Consider the following 12,713-nt stretch of genomic DNA (forward strand, 5'->3'; position numbering starts at 1 on the left):
CAAGTTGCATCTACCACGACATATCAATGTCTACACGTTGTATTACTTTAGGTCCAAATTCACCTTTCTGTTCTTGAAAGCATAGTATGTACAGTCGTATTCCTAGATTTCCAGCTGCATACCTATGGATTTGGACAGTGTACGAATGAGTGAAAGATGCCATGGATCGCACTACTACTTTATTAATGGTTTTTTTTTTATTATTCAATGCAGTGGCACTTGACTAGAGTCATTGGCCGTACAATGGCGATAGAAACTAAAATGAAAGAAAACGAAATAAAGTGAACAATGTGCAAGTGAAACTACGAAGGAGAGGATGTCAGCACTGCTGCATTCTTTCTCTGGCCTCCCAGTATCTATCCACAAAGCTGACAGATGAAAGTGCTGGACAAGTCTTAATGTGGTTTGAGTCCATGTTGTCGGAACATCCACAGAGCATGCAGTGGGGGCTGGATAATACACCCAGGCGGTGGAGGTGATTAGCCAGACAGTCATGACCGACTGCTGTGCGGAATGTCGCAACATCTTCTCTTCTGGGTCATACGGGGAGAGTGGAGTTTAGTGCGTCCTTCCAGTGTTTATCTTTAATTTGTTCCTCAAAACTCTTATGGAAACATTGTCTCACTCGACTTCTTATATTTGTAGTGCTCTATGGAATGGCAGCATGTTAGAATATGAAAGGGGGATAGTTGTTCCTTTCTTTGCCAGAAAGTCTGCTGCTATATTCCCGGCAATACCGCAGTGAGAAGGTATCCATTGCAGATGTACAATTTTATTTAGTTTCTTGATGTCTTCTCTGGATTGTTGAATGTCATCATTAGCTGGTTGTAATAAGTAGTTTCCAATTGGCAGCATGAATTGGCAATGAATTCCGACTCCAGTAGGCCCGTGTTTTTGTATTTGGGAGCCGTCAGTGTACACATGCAGCCATTTGTCTTGTGGGTAGCGGATTACTTTATTAATGTGAGTTAAGAGAAAACAAATTGACTACAGCATTAATGTGAGAGCCGTGGTAGGGTGTTGTGGAGCTATAAGGATCTGAGTGCACACAAAAAGTGTTATAAGTAGCAATGATTTTCAAGTCAGTATATTTCGTGAATGAGAGAAAGGGAAATGAACGACTATCACCACGTTTCTTAACGAACGAAAATGAGCTTAAATATGCATTTTCATTAAATTCAATCTACACGACTTAGGACAGTTCCTTTGTAAGAGAGTTTTGAATATGTTTTCTTTATGCAGGCATATCACTGATTTATGACAGAAAATTTTTATTTCAGAAAAACAAGCCAAAGGATTATATTCATCTTGTTCGAGTGCCTGTGATGTTAATCTCATATGAAATGTTTGTGCGCTGTTATGAAGAAATCTGTGAAATTCAGTTCGATCTCATCGTCTGTGATGAAGGTCATAGACTGAAAAATACAGCTATAAGAACCTATACAGTGAGTACATATTGTTTTCGTATTTCAGTATACTTATGAGTATTGAGATGTACCAGTGTAATGCTATTAGGAAATGTAAATATTTACAGAGCGAGCTCTTACCCTCTAGTTGTAACACACCTAACAACTTATAGATCACTTTTCCACTGTAGTGTTGCTCCTGACGTATCATGGGAGATGAGTCTAGGTTACACAAGCGTGATGGTGATATTGAAGATACTGAAGGAATGTTGGCATGGGGAATGGGAATAGCCTGAGAACACCTGCCACATAATGTCTTCATCTGCCACAAATTTCATTTAATCTCGCCAGGATTTGAACTTGGGGTCACTGTCATCGAAAACTGACACTTTAGCTAATGATGCATCATCATAAACTAAATTTTTTCATGCTCGACCATGCCGAAATGTAGTAATTATACACCTGGTAGCAGTCCTTTAATGCATGTCATTAAAGTACACCTACTCATTAAAGTTCAGGTGTTCAGCCAATGACAAGTCAGCTTTGTACTGTTATATCGATTATTCTCGGATATGCAATCGAAAGACAATTAGCAAAAAGTCACGGAGGCTGGAAATCCAATACTGTCGCAGAAGGTTATGTTCTGTTACTATAATAATTAGCGTTAATTGTAATCCATTTTGAATCTTGCGTACACCACTTTTAACACTTGAATATAAATTAATTGATGAACTAGTGGACTTACTCGTGTTAAATATGTAATATTTTTCCGGCTTACAGCTGTTTCAGTGCATCACGCACCATCATCAGAGCCTACTAGATCGCGGCGTCATCTCGAACTTCTCTGCCTGTTAGGAGGATGTGTTTTATTGTTGGAATGTGTTGGATTGTGTAGTCGAATAGTGTGTGTGTACTGAAATTGATCTGTGTGTTGAGGATTTGATCGGGGTGTGTTTTAGTGTGTTTGTATATTTCATATTGTTCTAGTGTGTTGAGTTTTTGGTTCTTGGGTTGTGTGTGTAGGATTTCCATGTCCGTATTTATGTTATTGTATGTATGGTTGGCATTGGTTATGTGATCGGCGTATGTAGATGTATTGTGTCCTCCTAACAGGCAGAGAAGTTCGAGATGACGCCGCGATCTAGTAGGCTCTGATGATGGTGCGTGATGCACTGAAACAGCTGTAAGCCGGAAAAATATTACATATTTAACACGAGTAAGTCCACTAGTTCATCAATTAAGTTAATTGTAAATAATATTCAAATAAATTCAATTTGTCATCTCGTTTTTCAATTCTAAATCAATTTCCAGGTTATATCAGAGTAATCTTCATCTTATTCTCTGCCAAGGTCAGTGACATTTGGCCTCGGAAAAAAATCAATACTTTCGCGTCTGCGCACATCTCACAATTCAGGTCAGTTCGCACATAATCATAAGAAGACCTAATTTTAAATAATTTCAAGTTAGAAATATGGTCGAGCATAAAAAGTCGTATGAAACTTGCCTATAATGGTAATTAAGATGCTCGTATGAAAATTATGAAACTCGCTTGCTCTCGTTTCATAAACAAACATACTTGCGTCTTAATTACTACCATTATAGGTTTGTTGCATAATGTACTAACAGTTAATTCATTTTAAAAGGTAGTAGGCCTATATTTCATTAAAGACAATATAAAAGTATTAGTTGAACTTTGCTATAGTGACATCAGTTTATACAACACGTAGAAATTTCATCATATAAATTATTTCATCCAGGTCAAGTTCATTTACATTTTAAGAAAAAACAATGGACTTCCTCTTCAAATTTTTTTCAGCAATATATGTTCCACAAATATCTTATCTTATGAATGAATATTCCAGGCATTGAGATATTCAACAGCATTTTCATAAAATTATAATAATTAACACTGAAAATCCAGGGACTTCTGGGGATAAATTATTAAATTTGGGAACATTCCAGAGAAGAATTTTGTTCAGGGATCAAAAAAAAAAAAATTCTGGGACTGTCCCCGGGAAACAGGGATGTCTGATAATCTTAATGTAATATATCAACCACCTTTTGTTCTAAGCATCTAAGATTTCCTACAAATAATCTTACATTCTTCAAGAATATGTGTTGTGAATATGAGTATACTGTATTGTAGATTCAGAGATGGCTTAATCCTGAAGTTCTAAATTTCTCTTGCGAAAACTTTACTAAATTGACTTAACTCATTCTTCCCATAATATTTTCTTACTTACCGTATTTACCGGCATAATGGACGCACCCCAATTTTTCGCGTTAAAATATAAAAAAAAAATTCCCCGCATAATAGATGCATAGAGGAATGTAAATCTGTGACAAATGATAGCAATGATGCTGAACCTGACAGTGAATGAGGTAAGGCTAGTATTAATAATAATCAATAAAGTGTCTTGTCTTATTGTTGCTGTATTCATTGTTACAAGTTATCATAGGCGGAGTTAAGGATGGGGAGCATGGGGCGGGGGGCACTGCCTACCCAAACTTGGCCGAACTCCTTTTTTTTCTATTAATATTAGAAAATATTGAATTCAAAAAATTTTTCTTGTTTTTGTGTATGATTAAGTTTCTGTGCTTAAATTGACGAATTATTGTCTTCAGACCATGTGTCTGGACTATAATATTTATTTTAAATTTCTGACTGTATAAGAATTACTATAGTCCACACCTATGGAGTAACGGTCAGCGCGTCTGGCCGCGAAACCAGGTGGTCCGGGTTCGAATCCCGGTTGGGGCAAGTTACCTGGTTGAGGTTTTTTCCGGGGTTTTCCCTCAACCCAATACGAGCAAATGCTGGGTAACTTTCGGTGCTGGACCCCGGACTCATTTCACCGGCATTATCACCTTCATATCATTCAGACGCTAAATAACCTGAGATGTTGATACAGCGTCGTAAAATAACCCAATAAAATAAAATAAGAATTTCTATACCTCATCTGAGGAATGGAAGCACTATAATGTTTTTTTTTTTTTTTTTTTTTTTTTTTTGCCTATACTGATGTGTTAGAACTCTGCAGGTGTTCAAACAGCCACTTGAAGAAATATGAATAACATACTGGACAACAATGCAGAAAAAAGAAAAGTGATCCTGATTAAACTTAAAGACGAGATTAAATAAAATAATTAGAATTCACATTGATATGATATCTTGCTCTTTTAAATAAACAGATAAAGTACATGTAAAATTGGTCCACCGCTGTGGAGTAATGGTTAGCAGGTCTGGCCATGAAACAGGCGGTTTGGACAAGTTACTTGGTTGGGGTTTTTCCTCAACCAATTGCAGAATTGCTGGGTAATTTTCGATTTGGACCTCGGACTCATTTCGCCATCATTAATTCACATATCATCATCCATACAATAGCCTGAGTTAAGTTCATGGTGTGGTGTGCTATACTTGTACAAGAGCGCAGCCGTTGGCTACCCAATCATTCACAGAATAGGCATATTCTGATATACTGTACCAAGGTCAAGCTATAATGGGGGGAGAAGATAAATGATGTCCCCCATAATCTCGTTATATCGGGATTCTATGGGTTTGCTTTGCCCCCCCCCCCCCCAAGGAAACGGTTCTCTCTCTGCCTGTGCAAGTTATCCTCTATTTATATAACTGCTGCTAACTATCGATCGTCTTAAGTGGGACACAACGATATATAACTTAGTCGCGGCTCAAATATTGTTACATATTCTATCGATTATTTCAGCACCTTTAATACGTGGTTTTTTATCAGTAAAATTTTTTTCTCACATAAAGGATGCACTCTAGTGTTTTGTTATAAAAATCGAAAAAAAGTGTGTCTATTACACTGTAAATACGGTATTCATTTGTCTTCAAACCCCCATAAAAACGTCAAAAGACAACCTAATATTGAAACATATCATCTGTTACAAATGACATCCATAACAATTTTGAATAATTAGGTCTCAAAGGCATGACCTCAATTTATACATTATGACGTATTTACATCTTTGGACGGTGAAAAGGCGTGTAGTAGTGAAAACAAGAACATGGGCACAAACACATCAGCTAGTATAGATCAAAGACTGTAATGCATCTCTTCACATAATATAGTATATAGTTTTTATTTTTATTATTTTATCAGTGAAGACCTGCAATTTTATATATGTACATGTATTGTAATCACACGTGTGCTTTTTAATCAATTGACAGTAGGGTGTAGTCACACAAGAAAAGAGCTATATTGATGTCCTAAATTATGTTGTTTTTATCATGTTGTATGCTCATTAAGATATATTGTATTTTGGTTGTAGAGACATATGTACTTATTAGAGATGATATTGCTGTATAAAATGTTGTATCTGATGATGTTGGTATGAAACCGACAAAAACGCTCATACAATATTAAAATCATATAATGTAAGGACTCGGACCTCACATATATAGAAAGTAAAGTCATTGACTGAAAATAAATAAGTCGTATTATATATCATAGACTTTTCTGAAAATAAATCAAAATGAATTGCAAAGTATAAATGAAGTTTTACTCCAGTTCTTTTAAATATTATATTTTTAAATATCTAATATTTTGAAATTGAGGCTCATTGTTAGCCTAATGACTAGAGCATCAGGTAACCCAGATTCGAATTTCGGTGGTTCAAAGTGGAATAATGTGATCAATGGTATGCTTTGAGAAAATACGTTTGAAATTGCTTAGAGTGAAGTGTTGTTTAGCATTTCAATTAATATATCTTCTTCATATTTCAGCTGTTATCACAGATAAAGTGTAAACGAAGAATACTTTTGACTGGAACTCCTATACAAAATGACCTGCAAGAATTATATGCTCTAGTCAACTTCATCAATCCCGGTATCCTTGGTTCAAGTGTTGGTATGTACAACACATTTTCATTCTGTGTTTCTGTCGTACTTCATTAAACAGACAAAAATATGCAGAGTGCAACAGACCCAATTGTTCAGAATCGAAATTCAGAGTAGGTGCGAAGTGACATAAATTTTACCTGAACCTCTCTGTTAGGAAGATAGGTCTATTTTAAGTGAGGTGGAAGTTACCTTCATATAAATTTTAACTCTGAGTGTCTGCATTTTGTTTATAGAATTTCGAAGATACTTTGAAGAACCTATTTTGGCTTCAAGACAGCCTTCTGTTGAGAAGGAAGTAAGAAAATTGGGTGAAGAAAGAGCTATGGAACTTAATCATCGCACAAGTTGGTTCATATTAAGACGCACTCAAGAAGTTATTGATAAGTACTTGCCAAAAAAGCAGGAAATGGTAGTTTTCTGTCGCAGCACACCTATCCAGGTATTAAGACGAAAGACACAACAATTTAAATGAGATGATGTACTTTTAGTTAGTCCAGAAATAAAATATAAATACTGTATTCAATCAGTGACTCAGAACAGATCTAAATTGAATTAACTTCAACATGATATTACGTTTTATTGCAGTTTTGGTAGTTTCAGGAGGAACTCCACTAAAAATGGAAACTTTTCCCTTAATCTTTTTTTTTTTTTTCAGCCAAACTTTGAGAGGATGAATACCATGTAAAGGAGTAACAAAATCCAAATTTTGAACTCTCAAATGTTTTTGGCTTTTGATTTTTTGATTTTTTTCTATTCTTTTTAGAAATATTTTCAAACGCAAGTTTTTAGTGGAACATATCACAAAACACAGAGAAACATTTCTATGCATTCATTTTATAAAATATCTCATTTATTCACTTTCAAAAATTTTTTGAAATGTTCAGTCTTCTTTCTATAATTCATTAAAAAAATAATAAAATAAACTAGTAGCATTTCTTACAAAATAAATGCATAGAAACATCCAATTACATTATAAATAGTCTTGCATTAGAAATTTCATCAACATTGATTAATATTTGACATAAAAAAGTTGGTGTTGAATTAAGAAAAATAACTTACGAAAAAATGGATTTGAAAGTAAAATGAGTATTTATGTAACACATACCTATTAAAATTCTCCTCCGCTACATTCATCTAGTGACTTCAGGGAACCAACTTTAGAACAAAAAGTTACTAGATTTAAAATCAGAAATTTGTAAAAAAGAATTCTTTGATGAAAAAATATTTTGACAGCTCTTTAAATGCCTTACAGCCTTAATAAAAAAATTAAACATATTTATAATCAGAATTGAACTAAATCCATTTGGGGTATGAAAATATACATTCTAAAGAAGTGAAATAGCCAATAAAATTTTTTTGGAAAATTTTTATGATTTTCAGTGGAGTTCAATATTTGGTTATTGGAAAGGGGAACAATATATATTATATGAACCTAAATTATATATACTTACTTACTTACAAATGGCTTTTAAGGAACCCGAAGGTTCATTGCCGCCCTCACATAAGCCCGCCAGCGGTCCCTATCCTGTGCAAGATTAATCCAGTCTCTATCATCACACCCCACCTCCCTCAAATCCATTTTAATATTATCCTCCCATCTACGTCTCGGCCTCCCTAAAGGTCTTTTTCCCTCCGGTCTCCCAACTAACACTCTATATGCATTTCTGGATTCGCCCATACGTGCTACATGCCCTGCCCATCTCAAACGTCTGGATTTAATGTTCCTAATTATGTCAGGTGAAGAATACAATGCGTGCAGTTCTGTGTTGTGTAAATTTCTCCATTCTCCTGTAACTTCATCCCGCTTAGCCCCAAATATTTTCCTTAGCACCTTATTCTCAAACACCCTGAACCTATGTTCCTCTCTCAGAGTGAGAGTCCAAGTTTCACAACCATAAAGAACAACCGGTAATATAACTGTTTTATAAATTCTAACTTTCAGGTTTTTCGACAGCAGACTGGATGATAAGAGCTTCTCAACCGAATAATAACACGCATTTCCCATATTTATTCTGCGTTTAATTTCCTCCCGAGTGTCATTTATATTTGTTACTGTTGCTCCAAGATATTTGAATTTTTCCACCTCTTCGAAGGATAAATCTCCAATTTTTATATTTAATTATATAAAATTGTTGTCCGTGATACAATAACATGAACTGTAAACATAATTTTTTAATATTGAGATAGCTTTTATTTTAAGTTAATAATAATAATGAAAAGCTCTTCAAATGGTCCTCCTATAGGGTTCATCTAGCCCATCAGGAACCTGGCGTCCCAGTAGAGATGTGAGATCTTGTTTTCCTTCTGTTTTTTTTTTTTTTTTTTAGATCAAGCTTTCTTCATGTTAAGAGATGTTGCTCATTTATTGGGTTCTGACTATTCCATAATAAGCATCTGATATTGATTCGGTGATGTTCTGCTAAGTAGTTGTGATCTGTTGCCAAAAAGAATAATTCGATTGCTTCTTTTCGTGGTTTCTTTCTATTTAATTTGAATTCTTCATGGATATTTTCCAATTTTTCTCTTTTATGTTTTCCTTCGTGATTTTCTCATACTTTTGTTTCGCTCTATTTGTAGTTAGCAGTGAATTAAAAAATTATCCCAGAGCTAAACTGAGTTGAAAGTAGTTTAGACCTGCATGATTTTAATGTATATGTTGAAAAATTGTGTTACAATGTACCGATTTATGGCTATAGGAAGCATTGCAACAGGATATATTCTGTAACTTCCTAAGGTATTCCATTACATATTTTACGAAGTGATTTCTTCTTTTACAGCAAGCAATGTACGAAGAAGCGGTTGATTATTGGCTGAGTCGAGGAAGTGAATCAGGACCAGAGGAAGTGCCTCACTTAGGAGTTATCACAGCATTGAAGAAAATTTGTAATCATCCTGTACTTATTAAACCATACCGCTCTGAGGAGCAGCCAGGAGAGGTAGATATTTACATTACCAGACATTGATCTTATTAAATATCCAATATAAGTCTTTCTATTTGAAAGCATAATATGCTCAGTTTCAACCATGAATTCATGTAACTGTTAATTGTTATTCCATTTTGAATATCCAATATATATTTCTCTATTTCAGAGAATAAAGAACCCAATTTCACCCATGAATACATGAAGTCTTTATAAATACAATCTTGTTCATTGCATATTATTGTTAACAGCAAATTTTTATATTTCTGGATTTTCACTTTATTATCTAGAAGGGTCCACTGCTGTGGAATAACAGTTAAGGTACGGTCACACGTCGCTACTTTTGCAGCGCTGCAGTACAGAAAACTGCGCAACTCTCGTACTGCACGTGTGAACAATGGTGCAACCTGAAAAGTAGCGGCTGCTGAACCTGCTGCTCGCTACTTTTTCATGCTGCGCGCAGCTTAGAAGTAGCGACGTGTGAACAGGATTCTCAGGGTTGCAGCCGCAGCGTTTTTGATATCGGTTTTATTGAAACTTTTGCTGCTGTTGCCACCCAAATGTGCCAATAATACTTTTATTGTTTAGATATATTTTAATGTTAGATATGATCAAAATAAATTATTTGTAACAGTTACTAAATGTACAACACAGTCTGAGTATATTTTCTGACGATATAATTCAGTTTTTTTAATTTTCCATAGCTTAGTTTCAAACAGGATGGTTGCTAACATTGATTTCGTGAATATGCTGTTGGTTATCATTTAAGTATATGGGCGTTTTTAGAAGCTTTATAGTAAAAATAATGCCAGTTTCTGAATACTAATTAGGACAGAAGAGCAAATAATAGATAAGTAAGCTATCGCACGAGTTTCATAATAATGTGAACATAACCACAAAATGTATATTGAGAAGTCAACACAGAGCTGAAAACCTGCAGCAAGACTGTGGCTGCAAAAGTAGTGCCTTGTGTGTGAACAGACTCGTAACCTCCAGTTGCAACTTTTGCAGCGCTCGGGTTGCGCAGCACAAAAAGTAGCGATCAGTGCGCTACTTCTGGCTTACGTGTGAACATCACGCAACTTTTGCAGCTGCAATACAAAAGTTGTGGAGCAAAAGTAGTGACGTGTGACCGTACCTTTAGCATTCCGACCGTGAAATGAGCGGGCCCATGTTCAAATCCTGGTTGGGACAAGTTACCTGGTTGAAGTTTTTTCCAGGGCACAAGTGATGATTAATAGAATTTTGAATATGTCAGGGACTAAAATAATTTAAGCGCCACTGTATAGTCATTTTGTAGGTTGTAATATTCTTGTATATGGATCACTGCAGTAATTTAGTAGCTAGAGCACTGGACTTCTAATCCTGTGAATCTGGGTTCGATCCCCGTTGTATCCCGATTTATAACTTATGTTGAGCAAGCCTGTGGTCCAGGTACGCAGAGGCTTTCTCTGGTAGCTCCTGTTCCCCTGTAGCATCCCAAAAAATCTCCATCATCATCTCATATCACTGTGGGTGTAACGTAGACCAGCCTCCAATGATGCACCCTGGGCAACGACTCTGTCAGTAAATTGCTCCACACAACTGACTTCATATGGGTGAATGTCGAAAAGTCAAGTACACGCTATTAGTATAAAAAAAATTGTTGTGTATTGTGAACAATTGTTATACAGTTACAAATTTTTGTGAACAATGATGTTAATAGAAGTTTTGGATAGGAGGGAATTGAATAATTAATCATCCATAAATCTTACAAGCAAACATTCTAATGGAAACAGATAAAAAAGTCTTTTTTTTTCTTCCACCGTGTTAATAATATAAAAAAAAGTACTTGTACAAATTTTAGTCACTCGAGTGCAATTACGAGGGCCGTAAAAAATAAGTTCCCTGGGGCCGTTTACAGAAAGAAAACACAATTTCATTGGAAAAATTTATTGGAACAGATACAACACTGTTGAGCTACTTTTCAACATATTCCCCACTGGAATTGAGACATTTGTCATACCATGGGATCGACAGAGAGCTGCAGACGGCTGTCACATACTGGTTCAGATCCCAGGCAGCAGACTTCTACGACACAAAGATACAAAAGTTGATCCCATGGTATGACAAATGTCTCAATTCCGGTGGGGAATATGTTGAAAAATAGGTCAACAATTGCTGTAGTTATTCCAATAAATCTTTCCATGAAATTGTGTTTTCATTCTGGGAAAACGGCCCTAGGGAGACTTATTTTTTTACTGCCCTTGTAATTGCGCTCAAGTGGCCAAAATTTGTATAAGCACTTGTTTTGACATTAACATGGTGGAAGAAAAAAAATGACGTTTTTATCTGCCACCATTAGAATGTTTGCTTGTTAGCCAAATTTTAAATGTTGTTGTTGTTGTTGTCTAGTGCCTTGCATCTGGCAATGAAGCCATTAACAGTCGTGCTTTCCAATACTTTTGAACTGTAGTTTCTTCTGATCTTAATGCTTCACAGGTCTTCAAGTGATCTTCATTCATTTCTGCTGGATCGTTACAAAGGACACACATTGGTGAAGCTGAGATACCTATTCTGTAGAGATGACTTGCTAGACAGTCATGATTTGTCAATAGTCTGAAGGCTGCAACTGCTGTTTTCCTTGGTCTCTGGGGGATTATATCTGGGTTGGAAAGTAGTGTAATCCATTTTTTGTCTTTAGCATTTGATTCTATTTCTTGTAGGTATGAATGAGAAAATTTTGTAGTGATCAAGCGTTTTATTGAGGAATATGAGAAAATAAATTTAGGCTTTTGTTTTATTGTTGTGCCTTTCTTTGCAAGTGTATCTGCGGTTTCATTCCCCATGACTCCACAGTGTGCTGGAATCCATTGGAGATGGACAATCTTATTAACTTTTTGGAGTTGTGTTAACATTTTGTAGCATTCTCTTATTTTTGTTGACTTCTTTGTAGCATTTGAACATATTCTCTGAATTGCAGCTTTAGAATCTGAAAGAATTACTGTCTTGTTATATTTGTTTAAGGGAAGATTTAATAATTGTCGGAGAGCAATGTGTATAGCTTCTATTTCACCATCATAATTTGTTGTGTCTCTGCCAACAGAATGATAAAAGGAAAAATGTGTACATGTAACCCCAGCTCCAGTAAGGTTTTCTGTGGTGGATCCATCGGTATATATGTGTAGCCATTCTTCTGTAGGGTAAAATGATGTTGAATAAATCTTTAAAAATTTAAAATGTAAAATGTTGAAACTTTATATAAAATACAATTAATTTCTTATTCAATTAGAAATGTTAGTAAAATAAATTTCAAAGCCAACTAAACACAAAAATACAGCAACTTATTTAGACATGTGCAGATATGAAGAACAATACAGTAAGATAATCACGCAATTGTAAAATAGTTATAGTTCAGAATATACTTCAATTTACCGTGATGTTTAATGTGCTTTTCTTATATGGAACCATATATTTTCCATAAGAGTATTTTAATGTATTTATATTATATACTTTCTGTTATCATCGTCATCATCATCATCA

The 12,713-nt window shown here is 35.2% G+C and overlaps 1 protein-coding gene across 2 annotated transcripts in view; it reads left to right on the forward strand.

Moving 5' to 3' along the window:
• The window catches only part of LOC138713214 (DNA repair and recombination protein RAD54B-like), a 45,794-nt gene that overhangs the window by 19,263 nt on the left and 13,818 nt on the right, over positions 1–12,713 (forward strand). For both annotated transcript variants that reach the window (XM_069845121.1, XM_069845120.1), the window contains exons 8-11: positions 1,281–1,445; positions 6,154–6,277; positions 6,504–6,709; positions 9,048–9,206. In XM_069845121.1, coding sequence (XP_069701222.1) covers positions 1,281–1,445; positions 6,154–6,277; positions 6,504–6,709; positions 9,048–9,206 — 654 coding nt within the window. The remainder of the gene's footprint in view (positions 1–1,280; positions 1,446–6,153; positions 6,278–6,503; positions 6,710–9,047; positions 9,207–12,713) is intronic.

This window comes from Periplaneta americana, chromosome 14 (assembly GCF_040183065.1).
Source record: "Periplaneta americana isolate PAMFEO1 chromosome 14, P.americana_PAMFEO1_priV1, whole genome shotgun sequence".
In the NCBI taxonomy this organism is placed as follows: domain Eukaryota; kingdom Metazoa; phylum Arthropoda; class Insecta; order Blattodea; family Blattidae; genus Periplaneta; species Periplaneta americana.